Source organism: Dermacentor variabilis, chromosome 1, assembly GCF_050947875.1.
Source record: "Dermacentor variabilis isolate Ectoservices chromosome 1, ASM5094787v1, whole genome shotgun sequence".
Taxonomy (NCBI): Eukaryota; Metazoa; Arthropoda; class Arachnida; order Ixodida; family Ixodidae; genus Dermacentor; species Dermacentor variabilis.
The window spans coordinates 249,151,516-249,176,027 of record NC_134568.1 but is presented as its reverse complement, the minus strand read 5'-3'; the positions used below and the strand labels follow the sequence as shown (position 1 = coordinate 249,176,027).

Here is a 24,512-nt window from a genome sequence, read left to right as displayed (position 1 = left end):
CGGACGACAGCGTTAAGGGAAAGCGCACCTCCACCATCAAGCACAGTAACCTCCGCACAATCTGAGGCGTCAAGCACGCATCCTTTCTACTCCTCCGCGCAGTGGTAGGCGACACTGGGAGCTCGCAAAGCTGGCAACAACCAAGAAAACAGCGAACACGCCTCACGCTCGAGGGATGTCACCCTCGGCCAGCGTGCGTCGGGGGCCGGTCGGGGAACCCTTGCCTGCGTCCCTTCTGCGCCCAACGCGACAAACATTGCAGCGCAGGCGGGAAGGGCGCCACGCGCAGCTGTCTCACAGCCGCAGCTCGAAGGTCCACGGGCAACGGACAACGACGCGGTATTAAAACTCGTGCCCCTCACGCACCGGACTCGGGCGCGAAGGCAAACCACAGAACGGCAGGCCATCGACAAGGGCAATATGAAAGCACGCGAACAGGGAGCTCCCGCCATGGACATGCCAAGACAGCAAGGGTAATGCGGTCATTTCCATGCGCGTCCAAGGCGTATGCAAATGAAAACAGCCAGCACAAGGAAACCGCGCCCGCCACACTGCGCCTGGCGGAAAGAAGCATCATGTGCAGCCGCGCTCGGCGCCGGGGTGCCCACCGGGCACTCCAAATGCCAAGCTCGGAGCTCTACATACGGAGCCCGGTGCGGTGACCTCCTCGGCGCCACCGCCTCCCGACGCTCTCGTGTCTTCGCACCGCCCAGCTGACGCCCCTTCTTCCCCCTGCGCGTTTAAAGTTGTTTCAAAGCTGCACTCAGCAGTGAAATCTGTACTTTATTTCTTTTTCCTGCGCAGGTGGCGCGACAATTTGGAATTTCTCAGACGCGAACAATCTCCGCCACGAGGTAGAGAGACGAATGCTAAAGGCGGCCTCTCTAGAGCCGTCATGTGACGGCCTAAAGTGATCAGGCATGCCGTCACAAAAACATTTAACTGCTTCGTTCTTTCTTATGTGCCTGACCATAATGAACAACTCGGACACTTCCACTGAAATAGTGCCACCAAGTCGAAAGGCCGCGCAACATGCTATAGAATCTTTTTTACACCGTGTTCGGTTCAACTCGCTAAATTTACAACTAAGCAAGCTGGAAACCACTGCGCGTAGATGCCCACTCGTTCACTGCATCCTTGAACGTCCCGAGTCCGTGGCCCCTCCCTTGTACTTTGCCTTTACCTGCATTCTAACTTTTCGTCGAAGGGTCCCGTTCCACTCTATTGTCACAGCCCGTCACCCTGCTTGGTGATTTTCAATTCGCAAACGAGTTATAAGAGCACGTGACGACGAGGAATTAAGTGGACACATTTCTGTGACAACGGTACCCGTCAACACGGAAGAAGCATTTTAAACTGAGTGCATGGACGTCCCTATTAGCTTACTTTGTCTAGCTCTCCACGCTGTTTCTTAGACTACTCTGCTCAAGCGGCTCAATTTCTCGACCATTGCCTGACAACCGATCAGCGTTACTGCGACAGAAATTCGTTTTGTTGCCAACCATGTCGTGCAGTAGTGACCCACCACAAAGACGTTCACGTAATCACTTGGGAATGCACTCTCGAGGGTGGCATAAAACCAGTCACAAACACTACGCAATTGCGCAGAAGCGAGCAACCGCGTTGTGGAATACGAAATCGCACAATGTGTATACTCTGAATCTTCGCTCAGATTTTTGAGACAGGGCGCACGTGCAGCCCCACATGCAACACGCGTTCGCTTGGAGTCTCCCGCATGGCCTTAACACCGCGATATATTGAGTAACCAGGAAAGGCGCCGGTCCTGTGTTCGATTCCTCGACCAATATGAATTTTCCTTCATCTGCGAAGCTGTATTTTTGAAAAACCCGTGTAGGTTTAGTTTGCAAATTTGTTCTACAATCGAGCGGATGACAATTCTCCCTGTCGTGCATCTTCCCGCACCTTGCGGGCTTCCGCAGAATTGATTTAATCGACCTGATGTGTACGAGTGGTTGGGATTTTGGCGTACCAAATTAATACAGGTGATGTGAGAGACACCATCATGGAGTGCCCTGGATTTAGTACTGACAGCCCATCATTTTTATTTTTTAAATACTTTTTGCATGCATTCAAAGTTAAGTGCACGTTAATTTTTACATACCGCCGCTTCAGAATGCGGTCGCCGTGAAGCCAATACATAAAAATGAGAAAAAAGAAGAGAAAGAAAGAGCTTAAATGCCCCAGAAGGCAAAATCGATTTGCGTTGTGTATTAGACGCCGACTCCTTCATCCGATATTACGATTTCTGCAATTATGTCTTCACTATTTGTCAGAACTCCATGTCTACAGGCGTGCTTTGGAATGGACGCAGAATGACCACTACAGTCTATACGTTCCGAAATGCACACGCGTTAATATCAACTAAACAGTTACAATTGTGTTCATTGCTCCTACACAAGGCAGCACACTAGGGCACAAATTATCAGTAAACTCAACAGACAATGACGTAGCCGTTCAAATCAATCATGCAAAACGGCCACCAGGTGCGCCGCACAGGGCTAATACGACGTTACATCTCTAAGGCCAAGGTAGAAAAAAAAAAAGTGAAAGCTTCGCACAGACGATAGAAAGACGCTACCACAGTGAAATTACCTTTATTCTTCGGCTTTCTTTATTTCACCTACACTCGCCGTTCAAGGACGACACCTAGGACGATTACAAAACCAAGGTTCACCTCCGTTTCGGAAATTAATTAGTTCGCCGTCACTGACAAGGCAGTGGCCTCGCTCCTCCGCCTAAGAGCACCAAGCACAGTGAAAACTTACAGTACAGAGTACGCCGTTACTGGATAAAAGCTATCAATATTGCGCATTTAGAAAATGAGCCGACTTGGTTTGCACTTGGCCTGCACAAGCGATCAAAGAAACACTTTATAAAAGTGAACGTTCGAGCGATCAACTCAATCATCATCGCAAATCACAGACCTAGGAATGACTAGAATTATAGCCTCCAGAAAGACGCCACGAGAATACAATTACTGCTGCGCCAAAAGAAGTACACCTTGGAATGGTACAAGATATTAAGGAGTGCGGCGTGAAAGAATCACCAAAACGCTCCACTGCGGAACATCTTCAAATGAACAGCGAGCTCGATCCTGGGCTGCAAGGCCAGAGATGGATGTACGCGCGCTACGGCTGCACCGTGTCGCTCTTTTATTTATATTCCGCGATGCGTATGCATATTATTACACGGGCGCAAAACGACGCTACCCTTTTTTTCTTTTCCTATTCCGTAGCTCAAAGACAAGCTTTCTTTTCGGTTCGCCCCTGCCGGACAGCCCAAAACTCAATGCAGCTAAACGCGAATACGGACAGGAGACGCTGCGCGCGAAATACGGCCTTTCGTGTTGCACAGCCACCAAGCTACTCGCAGGCGTAATGCATGGTCGCGCGAACTCGGACGGTGACGAATGCGCCTGCCCCTCCGGCGGGCTCACCGGTGCGCCGCGCACAGCGCTCGGGTTTCCCCGGCATGCAAAAATGCACAGCGTGGCTGGCGTGCACTAAAAGGCTGGCTGAATTTATCGGCGGCAGCTCGGCAGGGAAGCCACGCCGAATCGCACTTCTTCTGCCTTCGAAGCTGGCGCGGCAAACGAACCAGGCGGAGGCCATTGGACCCGCCAGGCATCCCGCGGCCGGTGTGGTCATCCCGCAGAGCCTCAGCCAGGCTTGCGGTAGAAGGCGAGCCGCGACGGCGTGCGCCCCGCTACTGTGACGACGAAAGGCGAGCGCGCTCGTCACCGACACCACAGCCGCGTTTTCACAACTCCGCTGAGAGCGAAAAAGGGACGATTCCCACCGAAGAAGTTGCGAAGTTAACAGAACTATGTCGGGATGAATATCTCGAAACATGCTAGAGCATCGTAGAAAAATCGAAACGAGCTCGCCCTACAGGATGAACAATTGTTTTCAAATTTCCCATATAAATGCAGACCCTATAGACGCTAAATGTGAGGATAATTGATTAAATTTGGTTAACTATACACGTCGTCACGGTAACTTACTCTGCACAATCCGTTCGCGAAAGAGCATGAAAAAGCTTCATTGCAAGCCGCATTTGCGTAAGTGGCGTAGCGTCTTAAGTAAAATTTTGAAAGAAACATTGAAAGTAGTGCGTGTATACCACTATTTATTTTTTTCGGTCAGACTTTTAAAGAATCGCCAGCGACAGCGCTGATCCGCCTTTTCAGGGGGTTTATGTAATAGGCGGACATTGCGTACACAAAATATTTTTGATGTAGCTAATTAACAGGATGAATTAGTCCCTTCAGGGCACATGTTGCAACTGCGACATTTAAAACGGTAAATACTAAGACTACCACCACTCTCGAGATATCTGTCCTTAAGATGTGCTGCAATATACAGTGGCGTTCCACTAACCACTTCACAGAGGTTTCCTTCGAGCAGCTCGGGAATATCTTAACTGGATCGCCAATGCATCATTTTAGCAGATTGTGGTGGGTGGATATAAAAAAAAAGTGCTGCTATATCTTTACGAATTCTGCTAAGCCCACAACTACACTAACACTTGATTTCTAAATCTAAATTGTAACATGCGCCCTTAAGAGAATAATTCATTTATTAATTAGCTGCCTAGATATTGCGATGCGTCCAACATGTCCACCTTTACAATTAACCCACCTAAACAGGTCGAATTCCGCTTTATGCCTTATGCGATAAATATCCCTTCGAATTAAAAAAAAAACGAAAAACAAACACGTTGTATGACAAACCTAACACTAACAACAAACGCAATTGAAATGTGCAATAATGTAACAGGCAACAATATTAAGTATAGGCCGTTCCGTCAAATCAACTACTTTAGTCCCTGTTGAACTCTGTGAAAGATATCTATAGGATTGTGGAATGGCTGTATTGATCTAAACCCGTAAATTGTAAGGATTGCTTTCGCTCTATCCTATTCCTTTTTATCATGCACCATTCAAGGCCGATCCCGTTGATAACGCATGTTGGCGGAGAGCCGCTCTGATTACTGACGAAGCGCGAAATGAAATTTAATCATTGCATTAGCCAGGCCCTCGAGCCGCCCGCGCTGCGCTAGCATGTAGCCACAGTTACCGCAATGAAAGTAGCAGGCCTTTAAGTTATTGTGGCCCAGTCTGCGAATATTTAATGATAAATCGCGGTGCCAATCAGCAATTGCCATCATCAGCGGTGCCACGCAATTAAGTTTGTTGACACAGCAGGCGATTCGATCCTTCAGTATTAATCTTATCTTGCTTTATCAGCCATTCATTAGCGTTATACTAAAACCCGCAAATAGAAATCCACGACTACACACACGCTAAGGGCCTCGAGCGGCCAGTCGCGCGGCGATGTTGCGTGCAGTCGCGGGCTGCTTTACGCTCGGAAAAGCACTTTTAACGCGACAGCGTTAAGGAGCTCGTGTCGCAGAAAAGCCGGTGTCGGCGGCGTTGGCCGTGAGCGATAAATCCCGGCAGGCACTACATGAATAAAAAACAACTTGCAAGATGGGCTGGGTGAGAATCGAACCAGGGTCTCCGGAGTGTGAGACGGAGACGCCACCACTCAGCCACGAGTTCGATGCTTCAAAGCGGTACAAAAGCGCTTCTAGTGAATGCGGTGTTGCCTTAGAAACGAGCTGTTTCTAAGGCTCAGGCGCACGTTTCGTTGCCGCGCCGAACGCTGTGTTGCTCGACGCTCACCGCGTCCGATGCGGGGCGCCTCGAAAGTGATCGCTGCGCCGTAGCCCATTGTCTTACACCCCTTGGCGGGTCGACGGGAACGCTGTCGTGTTCCACTCTTGAAGGCGAAGCTTAAGCGTCCTCCAATTTTTATGTAGCACGTATTGCGCAACAGAAAGCTGTATCGGGAGTTTTTCCTCTATCTCTACGATTTTCTCATTAACACTTTTCATCTAAGTATAACATTGGAGAAGTTGATTCATTAATTAAGAATAATTAATTAGATGGGATGAAAAAAAATTACCCGAGTGTCTCCAAGCGACGGCAAAAAACATTAGCTTGATTCTGTCCAGCTACGTGCCATTCGCATATTTTAAAACTCTGACTAAAGTTAGCTGGGACACCCTGTATATAAGCTTATAGGGTGACAAGTTACTTTCAAACAGCACAATTAATACAGCACTATAGAAACGGCATTTTCGCCAGTTCTGTTTACTTTGCTCCCGTAACGTATCGACGTATAGCGATGACACAGCCCTCATCCAGATAAATGGTACTCAAATTAACGTCACAGTTATCCCGTATACACCATGAGCTGACCACGGGAAAAGCCTCGAAATCGCTGTCCGTGCGCGGGCGATCCTGCAAGAGATCGTCGCGGTAATGAAGGAGCACTTGACGCGCCCGCAGCGGTCAAGTGTCCGCGAGCGAGTCGCACGAAGCCAGAAAAGCGCGGCTCGGCGGAGACGCGCTACGGCAGTGGTGCCATAACAGTAGCGGCCCCGGCCGGACAGCTCGAACAACATTCAACACTGCGTACAAATCATCGGCGAGCGCGCCCGGCGCGCCGCTGTCGCGCGGCACCTCCGGCCGGCCGAAACCGGTCGCCGCGCGCGGACCGCTTCGCCAGTGCAAAAGCGGGCGGCAGCACTGACGCGGTTGACAGCGAGCAGGCAAACTGATTACCGAACGGCTCGATAATTATGCGCGCCAGAAGGATTCCCATGCTTCGACCCCGCGGCGACCGCGAGGCGTCCCACGAACTCGCAATCACCGGCCATCCCGGATACCACAGCGGGGCGCGGAACCCCCGTCGTCCCGCTGTTTGTTTTAACCGCGGGGGGCCACCCCGATGTCGTCCCTCTCCGCGCGCCGAGGTGGTATGCGCACACGCCCCCACCGGCGGAACCCCCCTCGCCGGGACCCGGCGGACGTCGCCGCGAAAGGTGCTCTCGGCCACGCGTATTGCCGTGCTCAACCAGTCCCGTGCACGGGCACGACGAGGAATCGGCGACACCATAGCCTGCTGGGCGCCAGCGTAGATGCAGCGCCTAAACAAGGGGTCAGCAGCTGCAGCGCAGCCCAACAGATAGGGGCAGCAGGTACGGCAGACGCAGAACACGTGCGCAGTCAGCACTGATCGATTCATTTTTTGCCGCGTCGCCTCTAGCCGCAAGCAATCCGATCGACAGCAAACTGCGCAAGTATTTCCTGAATTCTTAACGGCCCGAAGCGAATGTGCGTTTTACAGCGAAGCTGTTAGCCCCTAGCTGGTCCTCAAGGAAAAAAAAAGTAACCTTCAGCGATTGAAGCGAAAAGAGCACATATTCTTTGGTATCACGCATACAACATACAGCACAGCATTCGTTTCAATAAAGAACAAGCACAAAACAAGAATCCAAACCATACAATTTATAATAAGGCGTTCCTGCTAACAATGCGAAGCACGTTGCATACGTTCCTTGCATAAGTTCCCCGGTAAAGATTACTGTTGGGCAAGCTGCCACGGCGACGGCAGCTTGCGACGTGGGGCGTGACGTCGCTACCCTTCCATATGTATAGAGTAACCAGCCTAGCAACGATTTTTGGGGCAGCACCCTTATGGGTAGCCCCCCCCCCCCCTTAACGCATTCTGAAATTAAATGCTAATCTTCACAGTCTACGTCAACCCTGGAACATCCAAAACAGACATTCAGAACTTCACGCGAAAGCACTCGGCATGGGCGAGATAAGTACCAGACACACCAATGGTTATCGTCGGTGACTTTAATGTTGACCTTGCGAAACCCGACAAGGACTGGTTCCTGTCGTTTGTCGGACCTTCGCATGCTACAACGACCTCAATCAACCAACCACACAGTACGGATCGTGCTTGGATTTGGTCTTGGCTACGAATATAGCGAAAGTGGTCACGGAACCCATCACAGTGTACCACAGCGACCAGAAAGCGATTGTCACTATCATTACTCTAAAGCAATAAAGCGTAGCATACCCACTCACCAGTCGTAGCGGTGGTTTTCAACAGCTTCGCTTCATCTACTTTCGCAGGGCCGGGATGGCGAGTAAATATTTTTTTACATATTATGATATGTTTGTTTACTTCGGACAATCATGTACAAGTTTTCCGTGGACGCTGGCGAAAAGGCAAATAAATGCCCGACAAAGTGCCAGCTACCCATAAACACAAAACTCAAGGAGAAAAAAAAAAAGCTATCGATGGATATAAAATCATAAGAAATGGAAATTCATAGCGTAAAAAAATAAAGAAGTGGTGAAAACCACATATAGCTACAAGGATACACAATATATGTAAGATATGATGACTTCAAGAGTAACTATACAAATACTAGACGATATAATGAACAATTTTTGAAAACATGACAATTCCGCAAAACAAAGGTGAGCATTTGCTTACCCAGTCCAACCCTACTGAATTGTTAATAGGCAGGTATGCATACTTTTTTTTTGCAAGGCCTGGATAGAAGTGCTTTTCTCGATAATCGACAGTATTGGAGTGTTTGTTTAAGAAATCTGGTATTACGTTATCAAGCTTCTGGGTGCCGTAGTTGGCGTGCAGCTTTTCTTTTTTATAAAACGTATGTCGCAAGTCGTGGCAGTGTTTAAATTAAATTATGGGGTTTTACGTGCCAAAACCACTTTCTGATTATGAGGCACGCCGTAGTGGAGGGCTCTGGAAATTTCGACCACCTGGGGTTCTTTAACGTGCACCTAAATCTAAGTACACGGGTGTTTTCGCATTTCGCCCCCATCGAAATGCGGCCGCCGTGGTCGGGATTCGATCCCGCGACCTCGTGCTCAGCAGCCTAACTCGTGGCAGTGTTCTCTCCGGAGATATTTACGAAACCAGATGGATCAGATACTCTCTGGTTATATATTAGACTGGCTATTTTCTTATTAAGTATATTAACAATAGTCGGAATTTGTTGCTTTTTAAAAATTGTAGCTGTATGACAATGGTACTACTGTTCACCTTCGATAATACACAAGATTATTTTTTGAGGCACAAGTAAACTTTCCATGTTAGTCTTTGTCGTGGTACCCCACACAAGTAGTCAGTAACAAATGTGCGAGTGTACCAACGTGCAATACAGCTTCCTTTAACCACACTGGAATCAAGCTTCGCAATTTACATATAATACCAATGTTTCGCGACCCATTTTCACGGACAATATTTCTATGCATAGACCAATCTAGATATTCGTTGAAAGACACACCTAGAAATTTGTATGTAACTCGGTCGATTACTTAATTACGAAATTGAATAAAATTCTCGTCAGGAGCTGCCTTATTACGAAGTCTAAATATGGCAGGCTGTTTTCTTTTATGTTTAAACCTAAACTTAATTTTAAGCCATTTTGACAGTTCCTGCAGTCAATTGTTAGCCTGCTCATGTAATGGTTCTAATTCCGTGCCGGAAAAGAAATCGCTGACGTCGTCCGCATACAATGTTAAACGTGGTGTGTGTGGTACATTTACAATGTCATTAACATAAATAAGAAAAAAAAAGCGGCCCAAGAATGGAACCCTGAGTAACGCCGCCTGTTGCATGCCCCATCCTAGATTTGAAGGTATTAATGGCAGTGTATTAAACACGACCTTTAAGGTAGCTTTTAACCAGACCTAAACTAGATTATTGCTTGCCAGGTTCACGAGAGCCGAACATCTTGTCAAACGAACGGCCATAAGTGTACCAAATCCGCTGCAACGCTCGAGAAACGCGACACCGGGACGAAGTGAACAAGGGTCACGAGAAAACACACTGCCATTGCAGTGTATTAGCAAAATTCAGCACAAGACATGAACCGCGTCGGCGCAGTAACAATGTCAAAAAGCTCGAACATTTTATCACATATGCATTGAGAATCACTAGTCATTAACAGAACATACTACATCACTGCCTTCGTACTACCTGCACAACATCACTTAGGCGTGCACGTTCTGAAAGCTAAGCTTACACGATGATAATGATGAAGTGATTATTTCTAAGGTGATGCCCTCCATGTATTATGAACGAGCTGTACAGTCGCGTTCACAAATTTGGAGACCATGCGAGCCCGTGGCGGCGTGCATGCGCGCGCCGTCTGGCGGCTCGGTGCCTGCTGTCGAGAGTATGGCAGTGCGCATGCGCGTCCATCCGATCTCGCTGGCCTGCGTGCTCGCTCGCTGCGCACCGGCGCGCGGGCCGATTATCGTAATTTGCGTTCGTTGCCACCAAGGGCGCGATCGGAAATCTTTGTTCGTTTCAAGTTCTGTCCAGCTGCTGCAACGTCACAAAGTGGCAGTATGTAAAATTTCTGACAAGGGAGGGAGAGAGCTGCCAATCGGCAAGCAGTGAACTCCCCGGACGACAAACGTCCGGGGAGGTTGTCATTGTTCTTGGTGACGTCAAAATGGCGACAGGTTCTTGTCCATCATTTTGATTACGAGCATGTCGCCTGTTAGGAGCCGAACGCGACTAGAGATGTGAAATTCGAGTGGTAATCCACCCGCTACGAGACCGGCTTCGCATGGTACGAATGGTTCATAACTTACAATAGAATAAGCGCCAAAATTGACGACACACAAGAAAGAATACGGACAGGACAAGGCGCGTCCTGTCCGTATTCTTTCTTGTGTGTCGTCAATTTTGGCGCTTATTCTATTGTAAGTTATGCACCAACTAGCCCCACAACGTGTTTTACGAATGGTTCAACGCCTGCTGATTGGCTGCACTCTCACACCCATTCTCACAAATTTTGCATACTGCCAGTTTGTGACGTTGCAGCAACGGAACAGAGCGCGTCGAGACCGTCAAAAACGGCGCCGAGATCGAGCGCGTTAACACCCGCGCCGAGATCGGATCAAGGGGATAGAAGATGCCGCGCCGCTGTTTCGCGAACAACACTACTGGCGGCGGCGGCCGCAAATTCCTGTGAACGGCGCGCTCGTGCACGGGTGCGCAGCGAGCGAACGTGCAGGCCAGCGAGATAGGATGGACGCGCATGCGCGCTGCGACACTCTCGACAGCAGGCACCGAGCCGCCAGACGGCGCGCGCATAAACACGGCCACGGGCTCGCATGGTCTCCAAATTTCTGAGCACGACTGTACGTACAGACATCGAGCTGTCAACTGGTGCGTACTATGGACAACAGCAACACGCTTGTTTGCGAACACCGCTCTTCGCGACCAGACGGTTCTTATAGCCAATCTCGTGACTACATTTGCAATGGCGGGCAGCAGCGCGTTGTCAGCTTATACCTATCGCCCATTCAGTACATGTGCGCCGCCTGCGCGAATACCATCCTAAAGAGTCCTATACATACATTATACCTCCTGAAACATATCGGACAGCAATGCTAAGGGAGTGTATTAATCGCACTGGCACGTTCTCTCATCGGCGGCGGAGGAGACATAACGTGAGCTCAACGTCGACAAGTTAACGCCGGGATGCATGGAGCGCTTTTACGGCGGCAAGTCGGCGATTTTTGCCCCGCGGCGCGCATTCGACGCCCAGCGTCGAGAAAAATGCCCGCCGCCGCCGATCAGGACCCGCCAGATATTTGACGCGCGTCGTCGGACGCTGCCGGAAGCGGCCAGCGAGGGCAGCCAATCATGGCTCACTGGCCGACACCTCCGTCACTTCCGTCTTCCTCGCCGGCACATGCTTTTCGCGCGCGCACTTCTCTGTTCGCGGGTTTGGCACTTTGTGTTAGCGACACGGCCGTGACTTCAAAAGGCAGCTCGCGTGGAATTTAACGATAAGCTTATCTGCGCGGTGCAGAAGCGTCCCATATTGTGGGATAGTGGAAGGGTCGATTATAAAGATTATAAAGACGGAGACACATCTCTGCGTCAATCTTTTCCGATTACGCACAGCGTGGCCTATATACCGCTTATTTACAACTCGCTCTCTCCGCTAAACAGGCACAAAATATACTGATACATTATTAAAAGCAACTGGAGGAGCTTTAGACAAAGTTTTAGGGTTTTTCTTCTGTATTTTGCTTTTGTAAAGAAAGAGCAAATGTCCATAAACTTTATTTCTGCATTTCATGCTGACTAAAGCAGTTTTGCCTTGTCTGGCCGCACTGAGGCGGCACCCGCCGCTTCTTCGCTCCATGTATCCCCAGCCAGCGGAAGTTGGGCGTCACGCCGCTGCGAAGTTTTCTGCTGTGCGAAATTTGTCGAGAAAAACGCCCAATGTATCCCGGCCTTTAGTGTCCAGAGGCACTGCGTCACGGTGGCATGAGCCTTTCCTATCATTCAAGCGTGACAGCTTCGCTCGTCCTTGATGAACAATTTTGGAGAGACCCCGTAAGCTTGACATTTTTTTCTTGCGTTAAGCCTTACCCTGGCTACCACAGTTCAACAGTTACTTTTGTCACCACACGACACCGCCCCCCCCTCCCCGCTTTTTTTTTTTTAGCTTTGAATAGATGCGTAGCAATCGCGTCGGCAAGAATACAAACACTTACAGGCAGGGACGAAGTAATACGGGATCTAATAACGCGTGTCAAACTGTATTGTTGTGCCCTTTAACGAAGCAAGCGCCTGCTGGCGAAACATGGCACTGCGCGTCCTTTCATGCTCGTGTGCCTGCACATACGTACATCCACCTTCTTTTGCCAGCCTAACGGGGCCTAACTGACGCCGTGCTAGTGCACCACAATTATTTTTTGCCCCGCCAATGCAAACTTCAGAGGCGCCTCGCAGACGGCCGCTGCCGACGTGTAACTGATTCACTTCTGTGCCGCAAGATCTCGCCACACGGCCACGCAGATGTCGCAGGAGTAGCGTGCTTGCGATGATTTTTGCCATGCTCACACGGTCAGCATAACTTGAGCACAAGACACAGCAGTACGGTGCTAAGACGCACGCGCTACTCGGCAGAAGCAGTCAAACCGCCATGAAGGACGAACCTAACACAGCTAACATTCAATGACGGGTCGTCACCACTTACCTCAAAACGGTACAAATCAGGGTCTTCACGAAGGAGCCGTACGAGTGAGTGGTAGTCAGTCTGTGAAGCCCTAAGCAGCCACTCCCGTCGGCGAGGGTCCAACTGAAAGGCAGTATCGCGCTTCCGTTTAAACCCTCGTGATATAGGAGGCATCGCGAAATGCAACGTAACTAGCACCAGCGTTGCATTAACGCATCGCTTCGCTGTCCACCCGTTGACTGGCCTGCTTGACAGCAAGATAGCTCTGTAGCACGGTCGACAAAAAGTGCGTACCTAACCCTTCATACCTTCGTTTATTAACCTATCCATTCCGTCTGAAATGAATGACGTTTCGTCAACTATCTGCGACTTTCCTGAATAAAAAAAAAATGCTGTTACGTGTGACGTCGTGGACGCTTTCAAGATTTTTTGTTTTTTTTTAAGGTGAATGGAATTTACGTTTTGCACTCCATAGCGAGACTACATGTAAGTACATGTACAGGTCGGTCCAATGTTGGAGGGAACACGCGAGCGCGTGGATCATGCTCCGCGCAGCGCCATGTACGGGAAGCGGCGAAAACCACGCGCACGCCTCGCATCGTCTCCTACACCCTAGCTCCCCACCCCCATCGCTTCGCCTAATCGCGGCGTGAGGGCGCGGCGTGCGGCTGGGCGACCACATGTCTTGAGCCGCAGTTGCGATAAACGCAATCTAAAGGAGCAAAGTTGCGCTTTACTTGCCAGCCATATGGATGCCAAGAGCATATAAAAATAATCGAGTGAGCGGTAAAAACTTTATTGAAAATAAATCGAATAAGGTACGATGGTTGGGGCCCCTATTCAATCGCCCCACTGGCACGAGCGGCTCGCTGGGCTTGGTCCAAAAGGGCCAATTGGCTGTCTCGGACCTCGTCCGCAAGCCATGCCGCCCACAGCCTATTCCTCATTGGTGGATGTTTGTGTATTATGGGGCTGTCTATGTGCAGAGGCCTCTTGGAGCACTCCCATGTGATGTGCCTTAGTGTGGGAGTGTCTCATTTCAAATAAACAACATTTCAAAGAAAAAAGAAAGAACATCCGTCTGGTACTTACTGTGTTCACCGATGTAGTGTCATCATCGGCCGCCTGCAAGGAGGACAACCGTGGCAAATCAAACACCTCTAAGCAACAATACGGCACAACTAAAATGCCAGCGGCAAATCGTACATGCAGAACGGGTCCAGAGCAACAAATATCTGTTGCAGGCCTTGCAGTGGAGGGCACGCCAATGTTAAAGCGCGATTCAGAACCGCGATTTGTGCTTTGCTTTCCCCACGTGAATTTCACATATTTACCCACCCACCCCCCTCTCCCGAGAATGTACAGAATAAAATCTTCCATTTAACGAGACGACCAGGGATGTAGCTTATGCCTTGGCACTTCCGCTTTAAATCTATCTGTCGGCACTCGAGTGACCTCATTCAATGTAACTTAATTCCATTTAGTTACGCTTATAGTCCTAAATATGTCTCAAAATATTTTTATCAAAGCTCAATAAAACCTGTGCCGTGAGACTGCGCACTCGAAGAAGCGTAAAAAATTTTCCACAGCCGAAGCCATAAGCGCACAGCAGGAAGCACAGCCTAAATGTCACTAGTTTTAGAATGGCATTTGTCGCCTTATGTACGTTAAACGCAAGCACCTTTCTGGGACGCATATGGTACGCAAAGAAATAGCGTCGCCTTCACTGCGCACGCTCCGAACGTTATTGGGTTTGTGAGGTTTACGTGCGCTATGGTAACGTAAGTTATTTGGAGAAATTAACGTCCGTAAAAGACAGTTTTAGAATAACATTTGCAGCCAAACGTAAACGCATTACATATGTAACGGAATAGCATTGTAATGATTGAGCATGCTCCGAACGCTATTGGGTTTCTGTGGTTTACGTGCGCTATGATAACGTACGTTATTTGGCTAGTTTAACGTTTGTAATGTTTACATACGCTAAGAACTAGCGTTTTTCGAGATGGTGGCACCCACGGCCTTGGCGTGAATTCTCGTCATGGCTACACTCTCGGTCTCGTTGATTGCCAGTAACTATTGAAATAAACTTTCGCTTCCTCTAAACTCACCCTAAACGCTAGTTATGAGCGCATAGCTCGTCCAATTTCTGAGACCATTCTGCGATTCCGGCACGCATAGGCCTAACGAGACACGTCCGCATAGCAACAGGATGGTTGCAAATGGACTGTCTTGGCTTGGGTACGTTTGGCACGAGGCAGCAGACGGTGCACTGTCTTCTAACGTCTTCCTTGCGTTTTCGTTTCCGTACTTCTAACTAAATAGATAGCTTTAGTTTAGGGGACGCAAGCGGCTTGCGTACGCAAGAACTAGGGGCGACGGTACAGCGCATGCACAGACACAGACGTAGGGGTCTGCGCATGCGCAGTACCGTGGCCCCTAGTTCTTGCGTACGCAAGCCGCTTGCGTCCGCTAAACTAAAACTCTCTAATATCTTGAAGGGACGCACACCGAAACGACCCGCAAAGGTTCTTGCGTTTAATTAACGTACGTAAGGCTACAAACGCTATTCTAAAACTGCCTTCTTATAGCAAGGTATGACGTCACAGCGTGCAATAGTGATCGTCCTACTTACGGAGGATGAACCCCTGGTTACACTGTGAATTTTTTTACATCCTTTGGGGCTTATCTTGTCCCCTGGAAATTATCAACTATATTATGCGCGCTTCCTTTAACAATGCGTCCGATACTTTCCTGTAGGGAACGCTGTGCCACGCTAATACACGCATGCGGTTCGTGACCTGAACGTGCAAGGAGTGCAGTGTTAAATAAAGGAAAAGCACGCGAGACAGACGACGATTATCGCTGGGCGCAAAATAAGCCCCAAAGGGTGCAGAAAAATTGAGGGTATACGCTTTTGCTTTGTGAGGGATGCAACACCTTAAGCATATTATTCATACTACCGCTTTAAATATTATAGTCTGGGGCCATATTTTGTAACAATGATAGATTTCAGTTTGCATATTTTCATCACCCGCCGAGCCAAGTGGCCCATCCCAGCGATAACGGCAAGAAAGCAGCGTCTGATCCAATGACGATTAGCAATGGATGACGACGATATATGACGATGATATCATGAAAATTATAACAGCAAGGAAAACTATATGTAATCGGAGAAAATACGGCCCCAGCATATACTCATGAAGATACCACTACTCGACGCCAGAGACTAAAGCAAACATTTTCTTTTCTGTGTCCCCAAACAACGTGGAAAATATAACCACGCAGTTTTCATTTTCCTTCTGCCACCAATGTACAGCGGCCCCAATGAGACCGAATGAAAATCAATAAGAGCTCAAAGGACGACTTCTATTTCTCGTGGCAAGGCCCTCATTCAATATAACAAAACACTAACCTTTCGAAACTTTTAAAATGTAATTCTGGCTGTACGCCTGTACTTCAAGTGCACCCATATAAAACACACGACGTCATCCACGTTAGGCACAGCGCAAAAGAATTGCCAAGACAAGGTTTGCACCGCATCCTTGTCAGCGATTCCCGAACCAATGAAACCTTCGGAGGCTGGGCCCGGTACTCACAGTGCGTGCTCCGGGCCCGTCCCTGCGTTTGATGGCCGCGTTGCCCACGGATCCGGACGGTAGCGCTGGTTTGGCAGGCGCGCCGCTGCTTTCGGCCATGCGATTGATGATCTGCGTCTTTTCTTTTACCGTTCCGGGGCTCACGGCGACGTCCTGGATGCTCTCCTTTTTGACAGTGACGTTTCCCTGCGCATAAGAGAAGCGCGTCTCACGCATGGCACACTCCGAACGACAACTGACAATCCTGTAGAATATAGTTAACTATAAGCTCTTACGGCTCTTTTTCTTACGCAATTACACCGTGAAAGAGCGAATTATCATCCGCCCCAAGTGTAGCACGAAGCTACAGAGGCAACCTACACAGGTTTCTCAGAAAGAAAGCTTCGCAGTGGAAGAGAAATGCGTCCTGGCCAGGAGATCGAACCCGGGAACAACGCCTATCCGGGGCGATCGCCGCATTTTCACCGTGTTTCTCATTAGAGGTCACTGCCATATTACTATATTTGGCTTACAGCTAGTTTTCAATATAATCTCAGAAACTTAAGAGTTTTTTTCCAACCTAACACATCAGCAAAAAAAAAATGATGAGCAAAACGAGAACAAGGTGAAAGCAGGAGCCAACATTTCGACAAGTGGACTTGTCTTAAGACAAGTCCACTTGTCTTTTGTGTCCCCATTTTCTTCTGTGTTCCCAAACAACGTGGAAAATATAACCACGCAGTTTTCATTTTCCTTCTGCCACCAATGTACAGCGGCTCCAACGAGACCGAATGAAAATCAATAAGAGCTCAAAGAACGACTTCTATTTTTCGTGGCAAGGCCCTCATTCAATATAACAAAACATTAACCTTTCGAAACATTTAAAATGTAATTCTGGCTGTACGCCTGTACTTCAAGTGCACCCATATAAAACACACGACGTCATCCATGTTAGGCACAGCGCAAAAGAATTGCCAAGACAAAGTTTGCACCGCATCCTTAAGACAAGTCCACTTGTCGAAACGAAACGTTGGCTGCTGCTTTCACCTTGTTCTCGTTTTGCTCATCGTCTTGAATTTCGATCTCCCGCCTTCCCCGTGTTTTCCCAGCAAGAAAGATGACATTTAAGACGATGCGCAATCTAAACAAGCCAACATCTTTGCTTGCCACAGCACAGTGATGCGGACTATACTATTTTAGTGAAAGTTTACACAAGTAAAATAAAAGCGTAGCGTTGTATTGACTTTGGGGGAGCACAAACCTCGCAGGCGCGAACGGCACGAACGGAACGAACGGCAACCTCGCAGGCACTTTATTTTTGAAAATATTCGCAGCGGCTGAGGTGACCAGCTACGAAACGCAGGGTTCAATTCCCGGCTGCGACGACCGCAGTCCAATGAAAGCGGAAAGCGAGAACACCACGTGTGCGGACACTTTAGCGCATACTGAAGGTTCACAGGTAGTCGGGATGCGCCCGGAGTCCTCCACTACAGTGTCTCGCAGCCTATAAGTGTAGCCTTCGGACGTTAAATCTAATCAAGTGAATAAGGTTACTGTATATTGCCAAACGACATGCCAGAATTTCCCTCCTCTTCCGGGAGGTTTCCTGCACGAGGCTGCAACAGCGTTAGCGTGCAGAGAAATGGTGAAGACGACACCGGCTAGCAGCAGGTGAATCATCGTATCAAGCGGATCCTCGAAATGTTATTACATGGACAGGAGCCGCTTCTCACCTTCGCTATGATCAGCAGATTCAAGAGTGATATTAACTCTTCCATGCGCGTGAGTATGTTATGTTTTCAGTCGTTTGGGCAGGCAAACAGGGAGAGCGCTCCGAGTAGGGGAACGAGTTGACAACCCTGCGTTTGCACCATGCGATACAGTACAATCCCGGGGAACAAGCGGTTCTGCGTCCCGCGGATATCGCATGCTGCGGCCTATAACCACAACAGTGGCAGCCAACGACACGCCTCCCTCCTCCTCAGGGGTCGCCAGAGCGCGAGAATAAATAAGATAGGTCATAAGGCCAATGCTTTCGTATGCTACAGAAGGCCGCAATGTTGTCAGCACAGAACCGCTGCTAGGAATCTAGTGTATGTGGGAGACAAAAAGGGTTCGTTAGCAGCAGCTGCTCCCATATACGTGCATCCAATCCGCGTCCCTTTATCGCGCTACAAGCGGGGCACTGAACTAACTCTACGCACATGCTGCCCGTATACCTGCCGCCGTACTCCGATGCAAGCGCCTTCGTCCTCGCTCAACATGACTCAGGCTAATATTCCCAGTCTACAGATAGTGCGCTGTATAGGGACTAAGGCGGCTGGGACGGCAGCCAATATTTTATCGGTCTCACAGAGGTCCGTAGGGAATCTCTTTCGGATAAAAAGTGCGTTCCTTTCTCTCATTCTCTCGTTTCGCCGTCATCGGCCAAAAGAGATAGCAAAATCGTTATGTGGGAAGCACTGGCCGACACGAACCTCCATATGTGCAATAACAAGGCCAGATGACAGAGCATCCACAACTTGCGGAGAATATCGCGAATTCAAATGCCAGTGAACTGCTCGCAGCTTATCAGAAACCAAGAGAGACAGAGAGAGAGAGAGAGAGAGAGAGAATGAAGGAACATGAGGACTGGAGGACAGGAGACAGCCTTTCACGCAGATGTTCCCCGTCTGAGGTAACTTGAGCTTTTTAAACCAGTGAAGGAACCATGGTGCAAGTTCGAAGGGTAACAGCGATGACACCTACCAAGCGGTGCGAACATATGCGATGTCGCATGACAGATAACCGCACGACATCGTCAATGTGACATCACGAGGGCGAGACGACGGGGAGAGCCCGTTCAACGTCACTGCGTATATAGAAATTTGCCCTCTGCCTACTGGTCTAAAAACATAGCTATAGCTAACCCGACAAGGCAAATCTTGCAGCTGCGGCTCCGCTTCCAGGAAGTTGAAGTGCTTTGCCGGATTTTCGCCTACTATTTCTGGAGTAATTGCGACAGCAATGCGTGATACTTAACAAAAAATAGAAGAAGACTTTTACGTAACAGATTTAGAATGGCAAATATAAAGCGCATGCGGCGCCAAATAGCAAAAAGTTCAGGGCTTTTGCGATTCAAGAGTACTGTAAAGAGCAAGCATCAACATCAGTCCACCTCAATAAGCAAAGCATTAGTACCTATGAGTGCAGGCTGATGGCGGCGTGGTAGAGTCTGGCAGACGAGAAAGAACGTGCTATTCGTTCGGTACGTGGTCGACTACCAGATCTCTGCAAAACAACCCGCAGCGACTATCTATCGGTGCGTGGCTAGCCAAGCGCGTCCCCTGTGCGCTCATCAACAAACGGGCATGCACCAGCTATTCCAGGTCGGCCTATTGACAAACGCTTTCCCTTTGCACAGTCGACAGATTTTGCGGAACCACCTCGCCAAGTGAACCGAAAACGGACGGAAGTAGGTATATGCACGGTCCAAGGAAAGCGCCGCGGTGGAGCTGGGGATAAGGGGTGGAAGCACACTGCCACTTATCCAAGGGTCTAACATGACTTCAGTATACTTTACTGGTGTTTGGTAACGAAGGAACGCAAGTGTTGACGTAAAAGTGAGACATCGTTGCGCGAGCTACACTCCAAACGACCAAAATATTGCACAGCCCGTTACGCAGAGCTCGCCATCTGGGCCTCGCTTTTAACACCCAACGCGTCATATGCAGCTGACCGTAAACGCACCTTATGATTCACTTCGCACAAGATTAGGATCAAGTGAAAGAGGTAGAAAAAAAAGGACTACTTGATTTCTGAACCAAACTAGGTTACCGCAGTAGCTGCGGCCACTGAGTCCCATATAGGAAAAGTGAAAGTAATCACAAATAGGTTTGCAACTATACGGCACAATTTACATATTAAATCGGAAGGTGTATTACCCAAGAAATATCTTGAATTGAGCTAGATGGTCACACATCGCGAACACAACTGACGGAGCTAAAGATGGGGACGAGACAGATCCTCAAGCAGTAGCGCCCGTGTTGTTGAAACTGTCTTGTCAAGTGCTTTGTCAAGTGCTCCGTCAAGTGCTTTCGCTAAATATTACGCATTTAATAAGCGTACATTTCGAGAGCATTAACCAGACGGCAAGAAAATACTTATTTAGGCCAAGAAATTTATGGTAACGAGTTGTTAGTAAAGAAGGCTCAAGAAGGCAATTGCACGGCATAGACAAGAAGCTATGTGGTTAACAGGTCATGAAACACAAACACGCATTTTGACGCACTCGAGCGTTAATGCACGAGCAAGAGGAACGTATATGTTGGCGCACGCTGCTTGAAGCAATACCGATGCAAATCAGTGGCAAGACGATCTGCCTGTGAAACGTTCTGAAAAAACGTTCTCTGAAACATTCTGGTTATTCTGAACATAAATAGGCGTTTCAGTCACCCCTCGACGCGAGCTGTCGCGAGCAAATGACAGCCGAAAGGGTAATCCGTTCTATGGGCGCGTCCTTAAGCATTTTGCTATATAGTAGCGAGACGCGCTGGAGGTGTGCCTTCATGTCGTTGTTTACTTAGTACCGTCCCATCCATTGAATTCAAGCGCTTTTACGCATTCGTGTGATTATGTACGCCAATAAATGTTTCAATCGTTTAGAGGGACGAGCTTTGGAGAGCGCATAATGCCTAAAGCCACGTCGATCCAAGACAGTGACAGTGACGAGCCGCCTGTGTGTTACTGCGCTTTCTTCCCTCAATATCCACAACCAATCTCAAGAATACGACGCCAGGACTTTGCTCCCAAGGTGAGGTGAAAGTCTAAAACATCACTGACTTCCCGTGAAGCGGGGAAATGGGTTAGAAACGGCTGCGCGTTCGGCCTGAAACGGGCCGGCCGGGTACCGCCATGTCAGGCGATGAAGTAGTTTTCGTGGAACGGAAGTTTGCGGGAGAGCTGAAGAAAAACAGCTTCGGCGTTAAAAATTTTTACTGCACCATAGCACCATACCACCACCACCACCACAATCATTATCATCATCATTCTATTTTATGTCCACTGTAGGACGAAGGCATCTCCTCGCGATCTCCAATGACCCCTATCCTGCGCCAATCGATTCCAACTAGCGCCCGCGAATTTCCTAATTTTATCGCCCTACCTAGTCTTTTGCTGTCCTCGACTACGCTTCCCTGTTCTTGGCACCTATTCTGTAACCCTAATGGTCCACCGGTTATCTAACCTACGCATTACATGACCTACCCAGCTCCATTTTTTTCTCTTAATGTCGCCTAGAATATAGGCTATCCCCGTTTGCTCTCTGATCCAAACCGCTCTCTTTCTGTCTCTTAACGTTACGCCTAACGTTCTTCCTTATACACCAGCCTTTATAAGTGCTCGCAGAAGTCTGGACTTTTTGACACACATAACCTCGTTACTCTCTTTCCAAACGGTAGAAATTTTGCACCTTTGTTATGGTCTCAACCGTCGGGAAATTTAACTGAGCTTTTATAACTAGGCTAAGAAAGAGCAACCTAATAAAACCTGACTAGTTAGTACACACTGCAACAGTTAAAAAGAACAGATCATGCGGGAACTGAATGGCCAGACAATGCGAGCAGCCTTGATATCACTAAGGAAAGCAGAACCCGCCTTTGCTCGAGCATATTTTCACTGCTTAATTATTTGTTTAACTTCTTAATTCGATACGTTAAAGGACGTGTGATCACAGGAGACTGACGCAAAACTCGTACGCGAATTGCAGTTGAACTTCAATGAAATAAACAAGCACATTACACCCCCATCAAAACCACAATAGCGTAATGCAGCCCAAAATAATCAACAAGGCGAAATCAACTAGCCGAGCATAATAAGGTCAACCTCATTTTCACTATGCAGAAGCTTGTCGTTATACGGCAGTGCACAGATCCAGAGATTAATGCATTCCGAGGGCCCCAGTGATGATGCGATTCAGGAGACCAAAACATAGGCAGCAAACTGTGCAAACAATTTCACAAAGAAAAATAACAATAACATGCGCTCGATAGACCTTACCTTGAAAATGACTCTCGGACAACACAGAAACTCGATCCGTTCGCACACACTATATCGTAAAGCATGGCGGGCTGCTACTGTCGAAGTGACTTTCTGCGAGCGAAGTTAATCAGTTGCGACAAGCGGCGATTGACAGCCCATGACTCCAAGCTTTTCCGCGACCTCGCCATCTACAAATACGCCCGGGCCGTTATGCAAAACCGTGACGAAGGAACGAAGTTCTCCGCATAGGTTTATGATGGACAGCCGGGAGACATACTAATCGAGCAGAGAGCTTCGAAGCGTTGTTTCCTTCGCAAGCCAGTCGTCGAAGCAGTTAGTCCGCACGCTCCCTTGTCGGTGCTCAACACCCCCTAAAGCAAATTATAGGCTAATGCTAATCGTGCTGTAGACATTATGTTACAGAAGGCAAAACCTTGTGATATGGCAAGGAAGTTGGCTAAAGTAGCGCACGACGTGAAACTAGAGTGGAAAATAACGAAACGAGCAAGAACACCACGTGCGTAGCAAAATACCACACAGAGTATGAGAATACGGTTTAGTTGGAAGATACCACTCTTGTGAGTCGCCATGTGTGTCGTCATACGATTCCCTGTTTCGTTTCGAGCTTAGCTCTGTCTGCAGGACCCATGGAATACAGCGACGAGCCCAAAAGTCGCCCCTTGGCGGCATACAGGCAAAGAACGAAGGGCGGCGCAATCAACCTGCGGCAACCAGTGACATAAAAGGTACGTACGCCGCGGGACTTGCGAGGCAAGCACGCACCACAGCTGAAGCGCGGAAACCTATGGCGGAACGCACCAGCGCAGCCGACGCACATCCTGCCCGTGCGGCGCATCGCTCGTCGCGGTGCGCAGCGAGGCTCGATCCAGGGCAGATGTTCAAAGCTACGCGTGCCGGCGCAGGAAAGGCTGCAGGTAGCGGTATAACTCGCGGGGTTTACACAAGTGGCCCCGCAGGCCGGTCGCCAGGGCGTACGCTCCACGCGCTATGCCTGCACCAATGCCACAAACGCCCGCTTTCGCGTACGAGCTGTACCCCCCTTCCCCTCGTTTTCCTGCCCGTTCATGGCGGTGGTATACCGGGAGGAGGTATATACTCATCGGACACGAATGTCTAGGCAGCAAGACGAGGTGTTTGCAGCGCAATAAACGACCACACAAAAGCGAAAATCAGAGTCCTCGACATAATAGGCATTTCTGAAAGCGAAAGCTACGAACGAAAAGGCGGATTATACTCTTACACGTCTACGAAGCAGTTTCAATCCTTTGAAACTGCTGTCAATGTGGGTCTTGTTCCACAATGAGCTAAAAAAGAATTGTGCCGAAAGAAGGAAATAGTTAGCGCTCTCTTCAAATGCAGTAACCGAAGCACATCGACGTAATCATATAGCTGGAAACAAGCGCCAGTTGCCTATAGTTCATTCTTCATCACACACAACACGCAGCTAATTCGTACCACATGCTGTAACGTCAGTGTTCTCGATTATGTTAGCAACAGTTCCCAGCTGTAGCTCAGAAATCGCTAAGCGCTTCACGCACACTTGCCGTCGCGACGGCCGCTGGAGTATACGACCGCGCATGGAGTATACGCGGTCGCCGCGTGGACAATGGTTTACACCGGTTTTTTTCAGCGACTTTTGTTTCCTAAGCGGATTCCAGACAACATGATAACTTTTTTTTTGGCCAAAATGCATAGTAACGGAGGACATATTTTGTGCGACAATTGGTAATGAAATTATTAGCCAACTAATTTTCACCAATTAACATATTTGCTTGAATGTACATTGCACTCGCGAAATTCAAGTCTGTCAATGCTGAGGCATAATATCCACTTTCGAAATGAACGTCCCTAAACTTGCGGTTAAATGTATCAACGTTCTACTTCTTTGGCCGCTAACTCTTCCTTGGGCAATGTGCATGGGACAAAGCTATCTCGAACCAAGTTATCTCGAACTGGTGCTACTGTCCGAACTCCTACTAGAATGGCCAT

The 24,512-nt window shown here is 48.7% G+C and overlaps 1 protein-coding gene across 1 annotated transcript in view; it reads right to left on the bottom strand.

Moving 5' to 3' along the window:
* Positions 1 to 24,512, bottom strand: part of LOC142563767 (uncharacterized) — a 72,381-nt gene that overhangs the window by 11,621 nt on the left and 36,248 nt on the right. Inside the window, exons 4-6 of the mRNA XM_075674401.1 lie at positions 16,506 to 16,691; positions 13,999 to 14,031; positions 12,928 to 13,029 (exon numbers count right to left, since the gene is read on the bottom strand). Of these exons, the coding sequence (XP_075530516.1) occupies positions 12,928 to 13,029; positions 13,999 to 14,031; positions 16,506 to 16,691 (321 nt within the window). The remainder of the gene's footprint in view (positions 1 to 12,927; positions 13,030 to 13,998; positions 14,032 to 16,505; positions 16,692 to 24,512) is intronic.